General features: G+C 34.6%; 1 protein-coding gene across 8 annotated transcripts in view; it reads right to left on the bottom strand.

Moving 5' to 3' along the window:
* LOC137239533 (ankyrin repeat domain-containing protein 29) overlaps positions 1 to 19,735 on the bottom strand; it is a 237,117-nt gene that overhangs the window by 34,261 nt on the left and 183,121 nt on the right. For 4 of the 8 annotated variants that reach the window (XM_067764955.1, XM_067764951.1, XM_067764957.1 and 1 more), the window contains exon 2: positions 3,039 to 3,641. In XM_067764955.1, coding sequence (XP_067621056.1) covers positions 3,039 to 3,050 — 12 coding nt within the window. In that variant the 5' untranslated portion in view covers positions 3,051 to 3,641. Of the gene's footprint in view, positions 1 to 3,038; positions 3,642 to 7,219; positions 7,381 to 7,530; positions 7,687 to 17,158; positions 19,219 to 19,735 lie in introns of those variants that run through there. The other 4 variants (XM_067764958.1, XM_067764953.1, XM_067764956.1 and 1 more) reach the window with 4 other exon arrangements.

Raw genomic sequence — 19,735 nt, 5'->3', positions numbered from 1 at the left:
TGTACACATGTATCGCCTCGTCCGCCATTTGCGCACCCTTGCGCCAACCGTCCACCTCTATTGTGGCCTAAAGATCTCTCTCGAAGCGCAGATAGGGAATCAGGTAGTCTGTTCGTCTTGTGATTGATGACGCTATACTACTATGGCCATATGGTCGGCGCTCAAGCTACCCCGAGGCACCGAGCCTGGTTGCGGTTGTTAATGCTATGTTCTTTGCTACCAGGTCTACAGGTGGAATGTGCAGAATGGCATACGGTGTAGCCGTCGGGGTTGTTTTCAGGGCTCCCGTAATGCTAAGCATCGATAGTCTGCATACCTCCTCTAATTTTTTGAGGTATGTTGTCTTTTGTGTGGCTTTCCACCAAACAAGAACTCCGATATCATCTAAGTAAGTTAAACTTTTTCGATACACAAATTGGTCGCTTTTCTGAGCTGGAGAATGAAACGCCGGTTCACATTTTCTGCGAATGCGTCGCTCTGGCAAGACAGAGACTCTCCCTTCTAGGCGGCGTGATTAAGAGTCTATCACAATAGTCTTTATATAAGTAAGTGAAAATTTCTCTATCCTTTTTGGGTCAAAATATAGTTCGATACAAACACATATTTTAACTATGATAATATTAACACTCACAGTACGACGCTACGTGTGCAGCAGGCCTCATGCAAACGAACTAAGATTTGATATCGTTAGCAATTGAATGAAGAGTGTGTATATTGTTGTTTTGTTGGAAGTATAGTGCGAGAGTCAGTAAATATGACTAAATGTGTAATTTTCTTTGCTGATATTCAAAGTGTTTACAAAAACAACCCAGGTACTAGTCACATTGCTAGTACAATAAATAATAAAATTGAACAATAGAATAAAATAAAAGAAAAAAATAAACAAAAAATAAATAAAATAAAATAAGATAGAATAAAGTAAAACAAAATAGAAGAAGAAAAATAAAATAAAATAAAATAAAATAAAATAAAATAAAATAAAATAAAACAGAATACAATAAAAGTAAATTAAAGAATAAATTAAATTAAAAAAAGAAGTTAAATAAAATTAAAAACAAAATAAAATACAACAAAGTAAAATAAAATTAAAAAAAAATAATAAAATAAAAATTATGTAAATCGAATTTATTTAATTAAATAAAATTAAATTAGAAAAATAATTTAAAAATAAATTAAATATGTGTAAAAAATAGAATCAGCGAGCAACAGAAAAAATGAAGCAAAATGAAATTGAAGAAAAGAAAATAATATAAAGTAAACCAAACAAAATAAAATGAAATAAAGTAAAATTAAAGTAATTTAATAAAATAAAAATTAAATATAATTTAATTTAATTAAATAAAATTTAATTAAGTTGAATTGAAATTTAATTTATTAATAATTTATTAATAAGTATTATCATAATTATATTAATAAGTATTAAAATAATTTAATAAAAGAATAAATGAGATAAAATGAAGTAAAATTAAATTAAAGAAAAGAAAACAAAATAAAGTAAAACAGAATAAAATGAAATAACATAAAATTTTACAAATAGAGTAAAAGAAAATAAAGAAATATTAAATTAAATTAAATCAAATTAAATAAAAAAATTTAATTAAATTAAATTACAAAAAAAAAAAAAAATAATAATAATGAAATAAAAAAAACCTATATGTGACCTGGAATCATGAAACGACCCTAATGAGCGAAAATACCGTTCTTCACATTTGAGCGATTCTTATACGAAATTTAACGCTCTTTCCAATGGCACAAACCGCAGTTTTCTATCTTTCTTAGTTTCCACAAATCGCTTTTAAAGCCAAATTGGAAAACAAATGCGATTTTTTGAAATATTTCGATTCATGCGCCACCTATCGGAGCTTTTTTCTTTCTTATTATTGCATTGTCATCGGGTTCTAAACTATATTCCCAGTTTCAAGCTTGTAGTTTATAGGCAAGTTTATTAAGTTTTAATTACAAAATTGTTCACAACGGCCAGCCGCTACACAGAGTCAAGCTAAACAAAAACTTTCTGAGGGGCCCGCGATTTAGAAGTACTATTAAATTTTTTTTAATTCAGGAGTCTTTAGTTGTTCCATGTGCAATTTTTAAGCTGAATTTCAAAGGCTACGAAAATCTGCATTTCGTTTTAATATTATAGTAAAGTGTGAAAAATAAAAATCTATATATATAAAAAGAAAGGCTAAAATGTGTGTTAGTTGGTCGCCGGTGTTTGAAGAGATGCGTCGGTCGATTTTGTTCCAACTTTCACACAAGTTGCGTAAACCTCGCGGTGGTTACTACATAGGTTTGGTTGCGACCGACGTACAGGGTCTCGAGATATAGGCTGAAACGTGGACCCGAGTACCCCTAGAATGTGTTTATAGAATATGGATAACAAATGAAAGCTGTTGATGAGTGCTTAAGTAGAGGGTAATTTGCATACCCCTGGGTGACTAGGGTCTCGATATATAGGCCAAAACGTGGGCCAGTGAATGCCTAGAAAGTGTTTATACAATATGGATATCAAATGAAAGCTGTTGATGAGTGCTTTAGTACAGAGTAATATATTATCCACAGACGGGCTGGGACTGGGATTAGGACTAGGACTGGGACTGAGACTCGGAGTGGTACTGGGACTGGAATAAAATACATACCACCCTCTGGGACAGGCAATAAGGGATGCAGAAGAATGAGAAGGAATTTAGAGAAGAGAGAAGTAGATTGAGAAAGAGATAGATGAGACGAAGATGGAGATAGATGAAGCGAAAAAGACGGAGGGAGGAGTGAATAAAATGATAAAAAGTGAAGAGGGGGAGGGCAGAGTCAGACGGAAAAAGCTTATTAAAATGTATGCAGATGGGCCAAATTTAGGGCAGGACAACGTTTGCCGGGTCTTCTAGTATATATATATAATATAGGAAAGGGAAGGAAAGGAAAGGCAAGCATAAGCCAGTGCCGTTTGTAGTGCTTGAATTTCAACCACTGCGCGAACTCTAGTACTAATAATAACTTTAAACGTGGCAAATGGTGTAGATTAGATTCTGTTCACTCACCTTTAATGACATTGTCTATGACTTCTCCCTTCGTCAGATATGTTCTCCTCGCTTAATCGTGAATTATCGCTCTCTAGTAATTAATTATTGTACCAGACACAACAATTTCACGTCTGTCACAAATATGAGCTCACAAATCCCTTCACATACGAATACTACGGGATGTAAATAAATAAATAATATTACAATTGTGGTCAACATTCACTCACTAACTGAACTTTATTATTATTGCATTTGTGCCATCAACAACAACAATGCTAACTAAAAATCTTGCACCTTTCGCCGAAAGCTTATTTTTTGAGTGCAGTTGCTGGTGTAACTGAGTCGTGTTGGGATTTTTGATTCTTCACAAATGTCTGTTAAAATATTGGCTTTTTCTTTGTTTGCTTGCTATTTTGTGTTTTTTTTTTGTTTTTGTTTTTTTGCAATTTATTTTCAAGCGCACATGCAATTCTTTTATTTTATATTCGTATTATTTTTTTTTACTGCAGCACTTGTTTGTTAACATTTACATTTACTTGTAATGAGAACGGGGACATTCACTTGACTGGCTGCGCATGCGCTGCTGCAGCCATTCACTCAATCGGCAAGCTGGCGTCAGAACTGCAAGAAGTCAAGAAAAAAAAACATTAAATAAATATAAATATGTGAGTACGCGTTTATATAAATATGTATGTATGTATGTTTGTAAGCAAGAATTATTATATCACCGCTAAAGAGCACGCGGTAACAGGTTTACATCTGACAAAAACAATTTCAAATGCAGCAAATGCACTTCAACGCAGCGCAGCTCAGCACACAGGTAAAGCGAAATGTGTGGAGAATTGGAGCAGTGCAATGAGTTCGCGCAGGCGCATAACACACAAACATACAGTCATCAGATTCCAGTTTTGCAGTTCTTAGCCTCAATTTTATAAAGCGGATTTTCCGCGCTTCTTTCCCCTGACGTTACATCAACCGTGTTATTTCATCAGGTAGTAAGTAGCTTGTGCACATTATTTATTGCAGTTGTTTGTTGGTTGCTGCGCTTATGGGAATCGCAACAACAAACAGCTGTGGCAATCAATAGAAAAGAGCAAGTAAGTGTTGCAGTTGTTGTTGTTGTTGTTGATGAATGAAGATGGAAAATATTGTGACTTATTTGAAATTGCATCGTGAGCGAGTAATTACCAGCTAAAGCTGATAAAATGTAGGTACCACTAAGGTACAGACAGAGTGCCCGGCAGTGTCAAAGGCACAAACTACAACTTGCAGGCGGCAAATGAAATCAGTTCCTTCCCTCTATCCCTCCGCGCTTCTTCCTCCGACTAGCACTTTGGATATACAAATTAAATATTTGTTCCCCTTTTTTGTGTGTGAAAAGCCTTAAAATTTCATGTTACTTTCTCTAACATCTGGCACCCTTATCCTCACACTCGTCATTGTTTCTGTTGTGTCTCTTGTGACAGCTGGGTAAATGGGGTGCCGTTTATTAACTTTCAAGTGTAATGACTCACTTGTTAACATAAGCGCAATCACAGTCACTTTTTTTCGTGCTACCTGGCAGCTGGGAAGCAATTTCATTAATAATGCGCCATCACTGGTTATTCATTCGCAAATAAATTAGGTCAGAAATACTTTTGTTGAGACAAACTTCCTCTGATATGACTACATCACCATTCAAGAGCCTTGGCAGCTCCGTAGCTAGTATGCTTCAAGTGCTGACGTCTTCTGGCTACATTATACTACTTCTTTAGAGAGGAAATCTTAGACTCAAAAAACACGGCTTTTTTGATGATAAGCTCCAAAACTTAACAGCAACGTGGGTAGTGGTATCTAGTAGTCAGAATATTTTCTCTTTAAGAAAAGAGTTGCCGCCCCAGTCAAGTGTCTTTCAGGCGGCTGAGTTGAACTAACCTGTACCTCACATAGACTTAATGAGTCCATAGTGCTACCACATATTTGCACAGCGACCGAACTGCAAACCCTATCAAAACCAGAACCTATAAAATAAATAAATGTAAGGCGCGATAACCTCCGAAGAGATCTAAGACCGAGCTTCTCTTCCAATTTGCGTCGTGCTCCTCTTGATTTTCCCTACAAATTGGCCGGACGAGATCTACATGTTTATGCCGACTCCGAACGGCATCTGCAAGGCAGATGAGTTTTCACTGAGAGCTTTTCATGGCAGAAATACACCCGGAGCGCTTGCCAAACACTGCCGAGGGGCGACCCCGCTTAGAAAAATTTCTTCTAATTGAAAAACCTTATTTCTAAAATTTTGATGTTGCTTTGCCCGGGGTGTGAACCCAGGGCAAACGGTGTGGTAGGCGGAGCACGCTACCATCACACCACGGTGGCCGCCGAACCAGAACCTATATTATAAAATAACTCCGTCCGCTGGGACGTATAATACTTACTGCTTCTGATAGCTACACAACTTCCTAAGCTGAAATCTTAGCAAGGCGATCGCACGGCACAAGCGCAAAACGTGCACGATCATGGTCGGAGTTAACTGCAGTAAGGGTCCCTTAATGGCTGCAACACACATCCGTGGCAATTTATTATTTTCAAGTAGAGACCAAAGCTCTTCAGTGCAAAAACACTTCACAAACAAACATGAACCTAACTAGGCTCCTAATTAATCTTAATGGTCTCGCTTTTGGTCTATTAATTTGCATATTGAAGGCACACTGCTTGATGAGAGTACACCCAACGAGCTGTAGATGCCTTAGTGGTTTAGACGTGTGAAATATCTGAACAGGCACATTGTCGAAGGTTTTGCGAAGCTTGGTTAAATTTCGTATGTATTAAAAGGAGGAAAAGTGGCCCTAGTTCATCACGTTAAGGCCCTTCCCGCAGCTTCCGCATTTCCCTACTGTTGGTGTGCATCGGTCGGTTTATGTTGCGAGTCTCCTCTGACTGCAATTCACACTGATTCTCCGTTATTGAAAGCCCTCTAACGCATGTTCAAAAGCCTGTGGGGAAGCTTCCCAGACCTAATATGCTTGAGTAATTGGAGGCACTACATAAATAATTTCTTAAGAAGATTCGTGCTGTTTCCGCAGTGCGTTGGGCAGTCACAAACTAAAGGTCCCATTACTGATACTTAGCATAGACTTGACTTGACTTGGCGTAAACTTGGCAACTTAACCACTCCACTTACTCCACTTAGCACATACAATCTGGCATCATAATCAATAAATGGCAATTTGTATTACAAAATGTCAAAATGAAATGGAAACAAACAAATGGCATCTCAAAATGTAAACGTCACTTAGAACTTACATAGAAAATCAAAATTCAACAGACTTCTACGTCAAGTTAAGTGTTGCCAAGTTTTGAGTAATCAGTAACATCCAATGTTCATTTAACAGAACTGTAAGTGACAGTTCTCAAGTCAACTCAAGTCTATGCTAAGTATGAGTAATGGGCCCTTAACTTTTCCAACGTTTTCTCTGCCCTTTGAAGATTGCAGCTGTGAATAGGATGTTCTTTTCTAATCTCATCCATGCTGCATTAACCTCAAATGTGCTGGCGTCCACAACTGAACTGTATATATCGCTTCTTTTCATCTTAAGAATGGCTGAAGATCATCTTTCGTTATATGAAATCCTGTTAGATCACTTTTATTTTTTGTTAGCCTCGTCTAGCCAGTGCTGAGGGATGCGAAGCTTTGTAAGTCACACACAGATCGTTGCAGACCCAGCATTTTGTTCAGGTTGGTCAACTCAACTGTTTGTAGATCTAGAGCTGACCGAACGATTGGCTTCGACTACGGTTTGTCGATTAGTTGATTGTTTTCGGCTACATAATTAGCTTCGTACAAAAACACAGCAAAAGTTTTGGTTAAATGAGATATTGATTTTTTTAAACATGAGGGATAGCTCAGTTTTGTCTTATACATATATGGGAATAAACTCGAAAAATTTCAGTATATTCGAACGAAATCCAGATTCCGTCAGAGTCTCCATAACGGTAATTTCTAAGAAGTTCTGTCTCTGATTTACTGTGAGCCTTAAGTCGGTGTGGCAATATCACAGATACGATGAATTTTTGCCAACTACATATATTGTGCAATAGTCTATTTGAACGAGATGCAGATCCTGTCACAGTCCCTTAATCGCGGCAATTTTCTTGCTGTGATCTTCCAGCTGCTGTGTCAATATCACGCTACGTAAATGTTTTCCAACCTAACTTACAAAATCACAGCCAAACGAATATCTGCCAATTTTACAGTGCTTTAGCTGGAGTGAACAAGTTGCGGACAATTTCACTCACTCAGTCACAGTGATTTCTTGGAATATGTCGCTGTGAAAATTTAAATTTAACAAAAAAAAGTTGTTCAAGCGTGAATGGATTTCAGTGCGAAGTAATCTTTCAACGGCATAAAGCACTCAACTTTACAATCTTATTTGCTGTGCGAAGAATTTTAATTAATTAAAAATTTTTTTATTGCAAAAACAATTAACTTCTCAATATTTTTATAAATCACTTAAAGTTTTTTCTTCACTTTTTTCATGCACTTCCGTTGCTCATTTTTCACTTTTTTAATGTAGATACATTCGCATACTGAATGCACTGCCATAAGCCACACATTAATTCTATTCGACCAGAGTTGATTCATTGTTGTTGAAGAGTGGGTGTTGGTTGGTTGGTTGGTACATCAACTATGACGAACTGCATCTGGCCTACCACACTTGTCAGTTCACACAAACTTTCTAAATGTACAATGGATTCATTTGTTGAATATAAAAATAAAAATAAAATCATACCGCGCACATCCACCTACATGGCTTTTGTCTGAACTTCACGGTTGCAGTCAAGTTTCAAATTGTTTGTTGTAAACATGTTGTTCTTGTTTCTGTTTTATTGTTTATTGTGTTTATATAAATTTTTTTGTACTAAGTTTTGTTGTTGGTGTTTTAATTGCGAAATATGCCTCATCTCTATATTCACCGATCAGCACTGAAAAATGCCATGTCTCATTATTTTCTTTATGCTCGAAGTGAGCTTTAGACATTTTTAAAAAGAAAGAACCAGGGTGTTATGTGAACTGGGCATATTGGATGATTTGCAGCCAGGGGATATATTCGGCTGTACTAATACTAAGTCTTTCTGATACCGGACCGCTTCGGGAAGTAACGACGGCCCTACCATAGTAAGAGGCGAACGGTTTTCTTTCCCATATTTAATATTAGACCGCTGAGTCCGCCTTGTCGGAAGACAAGAACGCTATAACCGATGCTTTGGACTCGGTCAGCGAAAGTGTGGACAGTCAATAAGTTTCGTGATGGAAAGAAAGGTGTATCCAAACGAAGTAATAGAGTGGGAAGAGAACGGTGGTCAACCCAAAAGACCTTGGAATGAGCCCCTGAGACGGTAGAAGTGGGTAGAAGGCAGTTCAAGAGTTTTGTTGGGAGAAATCCTTGGTACTGCAACCGGTACGAGGTGGAAAAAGCTTCGAGCAGCAGAATAAAAAGAATAACGTTCGGTTGAAGGCGGCAAGCTTTCAAAAGGCAGGAAAGACCTAGTCTCATAGTCGGGAGGCAGGCCCGCCGCATAGACAAAATAAGTGTGTCTAAAGATATAGGACAGTCGAGCCCCACTGGTAGCCACTACGTCGAAAGCTAACAGAAAGAGGTCGTAAAAAGTGGCGATTTGCCAACGACTTATGTTGAAGGAGCAGATAAGTCAAAATAGGTAACGCTCAGTCTCCGGCTTCCCCGGAAGGGTCAAAGGGAGGTACCGCTAATAGCGTTTTTTTTTTCTGAAAATAATGTCGCGCTGCCGGTTTTTATCAACTCGCATGAGTTTGTGAGTTGCTTGCACAAAATATTTTCCACTGAATAAGAAAAGGAATCTCATTACAAATATAGCCATTTTGCATAGCTCAAGGTGGCTTACTTCAAACGTTCAAATTTGAGAGTGCAACATGTGAGCAACGATAGACTTTGGCTTCTGCCGAGAGGATGAGTGATGTGGCGAAGTAGTAACTGTATGTGGAGCTGGTTGATCGTAGTCATCTTTTCGAACAGATGACTACTGAAATGTGGAGATCTGTAGAAAGGGAGCTTATTGCTTAATGTTCAAGATATTGCGGGAAGTAACATATAATCCCCTTCGAACCTTTGATGCGGCGGGGAGATACAATGGTGTATAGATCAAAGCATGCAACAATATTGCGAGCTTGCGGAGCTAGAGAAAGTTATCTCAAACTTCCAAAGACATGCCACGAATGCGCGGTTTGTCAAGTATGAACACCATGTGTGCTGAAGTCGAACGATACGCTGCGCCTTCCGCAGAATGAGAATCCACCTTGGAATTATATTACAAACATCTACAATTATAAGTACTTATTAATTTGTAATTTGATAATTTAACCCAAAGCACTTTCTCAAAGATAATTTACAATGTCCAAGATAATTTACCATGTAGTGATGATGTTTGAACTCCATTGCAAAGTAATGGTAGATAATTGAAACTTATTACATGATTCAATGGTAATTTTTCATTTCAAGATGTTTAAAATTAAAGCAAAGGATGCTTTTCAAATACTTTCAATATAATATTGAAGTAATTTGTGTTTTTTGATCGCATTACAAGAAATGGTATGTAATTTAAATTAACCCTATAATAGTAATATAGTTTTTTAGAAAAAATCCTTAGATGTTTCTTTGAAATTATAAACGTAATTAGCTCTTTTTGAACTTCGTTACAAGTAATCGCCCGTAATGGAAATTCACTGTTCGATTCCAGATAGTTTAAAGTCGTTACAAAAAATTAAAAAGTTTTTTCTGAATTTCACTAAAAGATATGGTGGGTAATGGAAATTAGTTCTATGATTCTAATTAGGTTTTTAGACTTCAGTAGCTTGAAATTAAATGAAGTATTTTTTAAGTTTTTTTAGTATAATTAATACCTAGTTTTTTTAATTTCAATAGAAGTAATTAGTTTTAAATTAAAATCCAATATATGATGCTAACGTAATTTTCTTAAATAAATAAATAATAAATTTCCTTAAAAATAAGCACTTTTTCAAAGTCTTTTAAATAGTTTTAAAAGTAAATATTTACTTTGTTGGAGTTCCATTACAAATAATGGCAAATGATAGAAATTCATTTTACAATGCCAGTATAATTTTTTTGTTCGAATAGTTCTAAGAGAAATTCAGCAGTACTTTTTTAAATTCATAAAGCAAATTGTAATAATTTTTAATGACTTTTGAGATCCATTCCAAGTAATGATTAGTAATTGATTATATAGTGTTGATTAAAAATAAATTTAATTATACTTTTTCAATTTCTTAATCTTAAAACTAATATATGGTTTTCAAATTACATTAAAGTTAATGGTATATAATGAACAAAGACAACAAGGAGAACTACTCGAAGCTACTCGAACCAAGCAACGGAAAGGTGCCTTTCAGTTGCATTAAATTTATTTCAAAAGTAAAGTGGGCATTTATTATTACATTACAAGTAATGCCGAGTAGTTGAAATAAATCATATAAGAACGAATTTAAAATGTCACTTATTGTTGTTTAAAAATAAATAAAATAGACTTTTTCTCAGTTTGTTTGAAATATTTAGACTAATTTTGAATGCCGTTACAAGTAATGGTATGTAATTAAAATAAAATAGATGAATGTACTCGTAATGTAATATTTTTACGCGAGCTGCCAATGTATTCCATTTAAATTATCTTCAAAATAAGTTTAGGCGTAATTTTTTTTATTCATTTAAAATAATTTCAAAAGTAGTTTACCTGTTTTGCATTTCATAACAAGTATTGTATTACATTACATTGAACATTAATAATAATTCAATTAGGGAATTCGTCTAACATTACTTCTTCTCTTACTACAGGCAGTACTTTAAAAGTGTGTTATATACAAATAATTGCCGCTCTATGAAATAATTTATTATAATTCTTTGCATTATTTGGAATTAAATACCTTGTATTTTCTACATTTAAAATTAAATATGTATAAATATTTCCGATTACTTTCCGAATAACTTTAAAACTAGTCAAATAACTAATAAATATTTACTCTATTAAAATTAAATTTATAATGATTTCTTAGTATTTGAGTAATCAACTGATTTTTTCCGATTTTTTGATTACTTTCCTAATAACTTTGAAATTAGTCAAATAACTAATAAATATTTTATTTATTAAAATTAAATTTATAACTATTTCTAAGTATTTGAGTTATCAACTGATTTTTATGTAAAAATAGTAATTGTCTTCCACTACTTTTTCAATTACTCACAGAATCAATTTAAGATCCTAGAACGTAGTAATTACATTTCCATCAAGTAATTCATTGCATTTACCGAAATTTCTTGCATTATTTAGCAACACTAAGGAATTTATTTTCAAGCAAATAAAAAAAAAACGATTTTCATTCATATTTTAAAAATTTAAAATATTATAAATACTTCTTAAAATAATTTTCAGAATTAATTTCAAAAAGCTGGCGCAAATTAAAAAAAAAACAATTACTTTCATTACTTTTTAAATTACTTTCAAAAATCTTGTAAGGTGTCATAATTTTGACTACAACAAACATATACATATAAGATCGATTTCGATAGCTTAATTGGATTTCGAATGCGATTCCGATTTAAATTAGATATCAACTCAATTTGTTTTTGCTTCTATTTTAATTACGACTGCGACTTCAGCTCAAATTTCAATCTGAAATTCTTAGCATAATCTCAAATGGAGATATTGATTCGGCTTTAGCTTCAAGTTAATTGTTCTAGCTCGCATTATAGCTTCCTAAGCCAATACTTATTTGTCTAATGGCAAAAGTAGCCTCATAAAGCTAATAAACCATTTCCTAACGATCAATTTCGTAGTAAAAAAATAAATAAAAGCCATTACTTCTCTTATGAACCAATCAACTCGACCACGAAAACAACAAAATTTGTTTCTGCTTTTCAATTGAGTAGCGCATTGTTGTACTAGTTAGATTATTGATCAAGACGTTTACAAACGAAAATGCATTCAACATTTAAGTTTTAGCTTCATTGCTGCTTTTCAGTTATAATTTCGTGCTAAAGCTGACGTAAGATAGTGCAATTAATATTTATGAATATCAATGATAGCATGATATCAGCTTTAATGATATTCATTGCTGACTGCACGACGTAGATCACCGAAAAGGAAAGGGGAATCGGAATTCAAATTGAGAGCAGTTGTTATGATATTATTTAGAAGTGTTGGATTTGATTTGATAGAAAGTCAGGGATTGCAAATATTAGAAGCAATTGTAATAATGTGATACTTAGGGCGCATTGATATTCCGAAAGGCATAACTGCTCTCCCACCACACATTAAATTACCACAACAAATAGGTAGCGACCCAAGCTTATATAATGGCTATTATCGAAATACTTAAAAGCCAACCTAATAAAAACGCACTGCGTTTTTTTAGCGCACGCAAACAACCGGCGTTTTTTGCCCTAACCAAAATAAGCATGCGTTGCGACAATGTAAAGCATGTGTGCAAACGTCAAATCTAAATGTCACGCAGAACAAAAACTGGAAATCGAGTTAGGTTTTCACGCAGCAAATTCAATTTGAGTTGCTCTCATACAAGTTGTATGTGCATGAGACATTTTTGACAGAAAATAACTTGCGTGCGTTTATATTAGGTTGGCTTGTTAGACCGTGTAAATCCGCTTTACAATTTCATAATGCCGCTCTACCTTCTTTATATAACAGGCATAACTCTTAGTTATCAAGATTAGGCTCTCCAATATATCAAGTGAACAAATATTTCGCATATAGACCAGAGGTTGTCAACTAGTGAAATAATTATTCGCGCTCACTTAACACATACATAAAAAATTATTCTCTTTCGTTAGTAGTCGCTGAAAAAGCAGGGTAGCAACATCGAGTTTTATAGCATATTTATGAATAACTGATTGAGTGTAAACAAAAAGGCGTGCATACGACTTGCCTCGTTACTCGTTAATCAATGACTATTCCACTACCACTGCGATGACTTTACTCTTACCAACACAACCACTGTTTCAATTTTGGTGACCGCTGATGTAGACTCTACATATACCATACGAACGACTATTTTACATACACTCTCAAAAAACTTATCTTAGTAACATCAATTTCTTAGGCTGTCCATTAATTTTGATGATAATTTATTAATCGATGTATAGGCAAGGCGGTGATAATACAACATAAAAAATAAATAAATGTAAGGCGCGATAACCTCCGAAGAGATTTTAGGTCGAGCTTCTCTTCCAATTTGCGTCGTGCTCCTTTTAATTTTTCCTACAAATTGGCGGGACGGGACCGCTTTATGTCGACTCCGAACGGCATCTGCAAAGCAGATGAGTTTTCACTGAGAGCCTTTCATGGCAGAAATACACTCGGAGTGTTTGCTAAACACTATTGAGGGGCGACCCCGCTTAGAAAAATTGTCTACTAGTTGAATACCCTTGTTTCTAAAATTTCGATGTTGCTTTGCCCGGGGAGTGAACTCATGATCTTCGGTGTTGTAGGCGGAGCACGCTACCATCACACCACGGCCGCCGTTTAAAATGGTGACGATGAATGAGGAAATCGAAAAAAAAATAATAATTCAGAAAGAAGCTTTATGCAGTTCAATGTTGGTATTAAGATTGGAGTGAGAGAATTAGGAATGTCAAGTGGTTTGCCGACAAAACAACGTAAAGAAACAAAGAGGAAAATGCTTAATGGATGATTTAAGGCAGTTATTGTGTTGTATATGACATATCAAGTAGGAAAGACGTGGACAGCAGCGCGGGGCTGCAAAGAGAGAAAACTTAAGGCTCACGATGGGCATACTAACTGGGCACTGCCTTCTGGCGTCACATGCTTATAAGTAAGGCCTCGTCAGTAACAGCAGATGTAGAAATCTGCAGGATGAAACGGTTGATTACGTTTTGTGTTCGTGTCCTAAGCTCGCCACGTCAAGGCTCCAGCTAGATCCCAAAAAGCTTCTAGTACTTGTCGAGTGGACGGAGTTATTCTATAACATAAGTCCTGGTACCTAATGGAGGTTTTTCCACGTGGTCGTCAAGCAAAGTCTAGTAACACTGTGAACACAATCAGTCTATGTGAGATCTTTATTGTACGCCCAGTTCAACCTAACCTCACCTTCTGGAAGATTTTGCGTAAAATAATTATATTTATATTACTTCTTTTTTTGCACCAGCCTAATGTGCATCTAAGTGATTGCATCAATAGCCAGCAGCGTCAAAATAATTAAGCCTAAGTTTATTGCCTCAAATTGTACAACCAAAAGAAACTAAACAACAAGTTGCCTTTATATGTATTGGTGTATATCTTTTTATGCTCAGCTTATGCTTTGCACCCAGTATATTAACTTTGGTAACATAACTGTTGATCATAACGGCAGAAACGTATGGAGATAAATATAGACTCCGTACATCTGTCTGTAAACACGATAACTTGAGTAAATATTGAGATATCATATTGAAATTAGGTATATTGGTTCCTAGGCACTCATCTCCCATCGCTACGAAAATGAGCGAAATCGGATGGTAACCACGCCCGATTTTTATATGGGGAAATCCGCCAAACTTTGGTTTTTTTGGAGAAACAAATTTTTTTTTTAAACATGGTATACGCAAATATCTTTTTGTTAGGAATATTGAGGGGTAAATTGGAGCTATAGTGCATCGCCGTTACTCGTCTTACATAATGCCTCAAAAAGATATAGTCAAAAGATCGAGCAAAATATATATAAATTGAGGTCGCAATGTTAAATATACATTTATTTCAACACTTCTGTACCGATTATATCGAAATTTTAACAAAATATGGAGATATATGCAGCTGTTAGCTATGTAAAATTTCTTTGATACACGAGACCCGGTTTTGTAGATATCGGCAAAAATATAAAACCGAATAACAGCCCAAATATTTTTTACTGCAAAGTTTCCAACACATTTATTTTAACACCTTTCTACCGATTCTTTTGAAACTTTAAAAACATATAGATACATATGTGAACGAAGTATGTTTAGGTAAAAAAGTTTTAATACCCGAGATCCGGTTTTGGAGATATTGATAAAAATATAAACCCGGAAAACCTTAAATTTTTTTACTTATTTAGACACTTCTTAACCGATTGTGTTGAAATTTTATCAGGATGTACATATCTATATGGGGTATATTTAGGTAAAATTTTGTTGATACCCGAAACCCAGTTTTAGAGATATCGGCAAAAATATGAAATCGGGTAACCGTCAAATATTTCATACCCGTTTATTAATTTTTTCAGGAGCATGTTTTTTTGTGCACAGCTACAATTTTACTTTTATCACTTCATATCCGTTTGTTAATTTTTTCTCTACACCACAGTAGTATACCATCAATTGCCTCATCTTGGAATATTCACGCAAGGAAAGTTGTTGATGTTTGTACATGGGGCAAATATACGAAATTTTCGCCAAAAATTGACAATCGTCAAAAAGCGTAAAATATGTTTTTTTCTTTTAATTGTTGTACCAATTTGTGTTTCTTTTCAATTACTTTTCAATAAAACCTGGTTAAAAAAAAAATTTTTTTTCTATTTCGTATTTTTGCCCCATGTACAAACATCAATAACTTTCCTTGCGTGAACATTCCAAGATGAGGCAATTGATGGTTTACTACTGTGGTGTAGAGAAAAAATTAACAAACGGATATGAAGTGATAAAAGTAAAATTGTAGCTGTGCACAAAAAAACATGCTCCTGAAAAAATTTACGCAACCAAGTGCTTCCACTTTTCTGCCTCTACCTTCAAAACTGAAACGGGCACATCCAATTTGAAGCTTCAGGTATTTTTAGGCCCTGATAGGCTATTATCGTGCATAACCCAAATTTCAATACTCAGCTGCCTCAAAAACCTATAAGCAAAAAACTGTCAATATTGAAAATGACAAAAAAAAAAAGTATCGCTACTTTGATTGATGATAGTTTTGAGTATTGGAGGGGCACATTAGTTTTGCTCATACTTTTAGAACCTCCGTCTCAAAAACAACATTCAGTTTAAATTCCATAGCGTTCCAGCGATGTCTCAAAATTTTATCGAAAAAATTCACAAAAAAATCAAGGTATCGCTTGAAAAAGTGTAAAAATCGACGTTTTTTACGTTTCTAAGGGCTGCAAAAACTTACTATCAACTTTCTTGATTTTTAAAATCATCAGATCGGATAGTCAAAAGGTCAAACTTAATGTCGTTGTACTTTTTTCTGGCCTTAAGTTTTTGCCCATGTGTAAAACCCGAGTATCCAAAAAAGTAAAAGTTTTTGGGATTTGCACATATATATAACATTTTGGAAAACACAAGAAACGTGATTGTTTAGTAAATAATACACATGGTATGTTCAAAATTGATGTGTGGACTGATGTTGGGACTATTGATACAAATTTGAAAACATTTTTGAAAATGGGCGTGGCACCGCCCACTTGTGATAAAATCAATTTTAAAAATATTATTAATCATAAATCAAAAACCGTCAAACATATAATAACAGATTTCAGCAGAAAAGTTGCCTTTACTATAAGGAGTGCTTCGAAGAAAAATCGGTTAAAAACCACGCCCACTTTTATATAAAAGATTTTTATAAGGGTTGTGGACGAATAAAATAAGCTATATCTTTGCAAAAAATTAATTTATATCAATAGTATTTCTTTTCCCAAGTGGAATTACAACAAGGAATAGGAAAAAATAAAAATGTTTGAAAATGGGCATGGCACCGCCCCTTTCATGACTGAGCAGTTATCTATGCTTCGGGAGCCATAACTCGAAGAAAAATTAACGGATCGTAATAATATGCAATATTTTCTTTATAGCAGGAAATATTTCTAGCAAAAATGGACGACATCGGTTAAGAACCATACCCACTTTTATATACAAGTTGTTTAAATTGGTCGTAGACTATAATAATAAGGTATATCTTAGCGAAAAATATTTACACCCGAAATTATACTCCCTTACTTTTTTGGGAATAGTTTGTGTTTAAAATATGCCTCAATAGGATGAGAAAAGTAATTTATCTGAAATGAACTGTACAATTGAAACTCACGCTGAGTATATAAATGTTCGGTTACACCCGAACTTAGACAGCCTTACTTGTTTTATTTTTTAATTCGTATATGAAATTGATTGTTTTTCTTGGTCATCTCTTGGGAAATTTAGAGGACCATTGCATAGCCCTCCTAACTTGTTGTTTGCTGTTTGCTTTTTAATTCCATTTAAATTTTGTTTCTTGAAGTTATTGTTTTGGTTCATTCGTTTGTGTAGTGTTTTCCAGGCTTTAAATAAGCTTTCGAATATAGTAATTAGCAATTGTTGTAATGCTTTTCCTGCGATTATTTTGATTGAATTTGATGATGTATGTTCTGTCGGTTTTTTGAAATTTTTGTTTATTATCTTTTTTTTTTCTCGTTAATCTGTTTGTTTTCCTCTTTTAATGCTTCTTCCTTGTTTTTAAAGATTCATTTTTTATAATCTATTTTTTCTCTTTCAGTTTTCTTTCTTGTATCAATTCTCAAATAAACAATGCATATCTTGCGGTTATCTTATTGTCTTATGTTGCTATTTTGTTTACATTAATTATCTTTCGTATATTTTTTTTTTTTGTTTGTTTCTTTTTTCCCCGCTCATTTCCCCTTCATAAACGTCTTTCATTTATGCACGTAAATTGCTTTGTTTTCGAATTCTTCACACTTGGCTTCTTGCCACAAAATCTTTCGTTGTTAGTTTGACGCAAAATTTCACGCTATTTTCCAGTAAAGCCAAAAACAAAATACACAAAATAAAAAAACAAACAAATTCTCAACTAAATTTAAAGTCAAATGCAAGAATGTTGATATAGTAATTGACTATAGCGATGCGTCAACAATTTAGCGCTCAACTACAAGTGCTCGTTCAGTTTTATTGCATGCTGAAATTTCTATTTCGCAATTTTACATTTTTTTTTTTTTGCTTTATTTGGGTTTTTCTTCAATGTTAGAGAATTTTGCAGTTGTAGTCATTTTCTTTATAACAAAAAAAATTCTAAGCAAAATAAAGCAATTTCGCTCATTTGCTTTAATTCCAAGTTCACAGAATTTTGCTTTTTACGTGTGTATGTGATATATTTTCTATAAATAGCTTGAACATATAGACATCGGCTCGTCTGTTTTGATAACCTTGAAGTCGCATTGATTTAGTAGATCATTTGGAAAAGAAAATCTTGTTAAGCGCGCATGACTAAAATATTAAAACAAAAAATGTTTGAACATCAATTTTTTTTAACGAATTTTGCTTATACAAGATGATCGAGAATTTCGTTTCAATACTTTGTACACGTAATGCTGCAACCAAGGCGAATAAACAATACGAGCCGGACCCGTGCGCATCTTACGCAACAAATATAAAAGTCTAATATCAAATATCACCAGATATCAACTGTCACATCAATCAAACATCTATAAATTACATGCTCTTGCTCTGCCATCTGGCGAATGCTAGAAACTGCCGGTAATGCAGTGTTAGTTCTAATCAAATATTCACAATAGTGCCATAGTACAAATAGATTTCTTCGTGTGCTCACAATCGTTTATTTTTAATAAATTACTAGAAGACCCGGCAGACGTTGTCCTGCCCTAAATTTGGCCTATCTGCATTCATTTTAATAAGCTTTTTCCGTCTGAATCTGCCCTCCCCCCCTCTTCACTTTTTCCTAATCCTTTTATTCACTCCTTTCTCAGTCTTTTTCGCTTCATCTATCTCCATCTTCGTCTCATTCTATCTCTTTCTCAATCTCCTTCTCCTTATCTCTTTTCTTTTCTCTCAATTTCTTCTTATTATTCTGCATCCATTATTGCCTGTCCCAGAGGGTGGTATGTATTTTATTCCAGTCCCAGTCCTAGTCCTAATCCCAGTCCCAGTCCGTATCGGGATAATATATTACTCTGTACTAAAGCACTCATCAACAGCTTTCATTTGATATCCATATTGTATAAACACTGTCTAGGCATTCACTGGCCCACGTTTTGGCCTATATATCGAGACCTTAGTCACCCAGGGGTATGAAAATTACCCTCTACTAAAGCACTCATCGACAGCTTTCATTTGATATCAATATTCTATAAACACATCCTAGGGGTACCCAGGTCCACGTTTTGGCCTATAGCTCGAGACCCTACTCACCCAGGGGTATGAAAATTACCCTCTACTAAAGCACTCATCAACAGCTTTCATTTGATATCCATATTCTATAAACACACTGTAGGGGTACCCGGGTCCACGTTTTGGCCTATATCTCGAGACCTTAGAGACCTATCCTATATTTCAAGTTAGATCAAAATACACACGGGGTGCAAAACAAATTCAAAATAGGTTCAGTAGTTTAGGAGCCCATTGGCCTCAATTGTGTGACACGTGTTTTTTATATATTAAGATAGCTAAACAAAAGCACTACGACTAATAATGTCCAAAGCTCGCTAATAGCACGAATCCCCATCTTTACAACCAAAACTTTATTTATAGATTTGGATAAGAACGAAAACGGGAACAGCAATTAGAAATTATATATGTTTTTGTATTTTCACAATTTTTTCGAGAAATCGGTGCCCAAGCTCTCCTCACAGCTGATTATCACTCGACTGCGGACATTCTTATCATCTTAGAAAAATCGGATATAGCAGTTTGGATAAATATAAA

The sequence above is a fragment of the Eurosta solidaginis genome, chromosome 2, assembly GCF_040869045.1.
Source record: "Eurosta solidaginis isolate ZX-2024a chromosome 2, ASM4086904v1, whole genome shotgun sequence".
NCBI lineage: Eukaryota > Metazoa > Arthropoda > Insecta > Diptera > Tephritidae > Eurosta > Eurosta solidaginis.
This window is presented reverse-complemented; position numbering and strand designations above follow the sequence as displayed.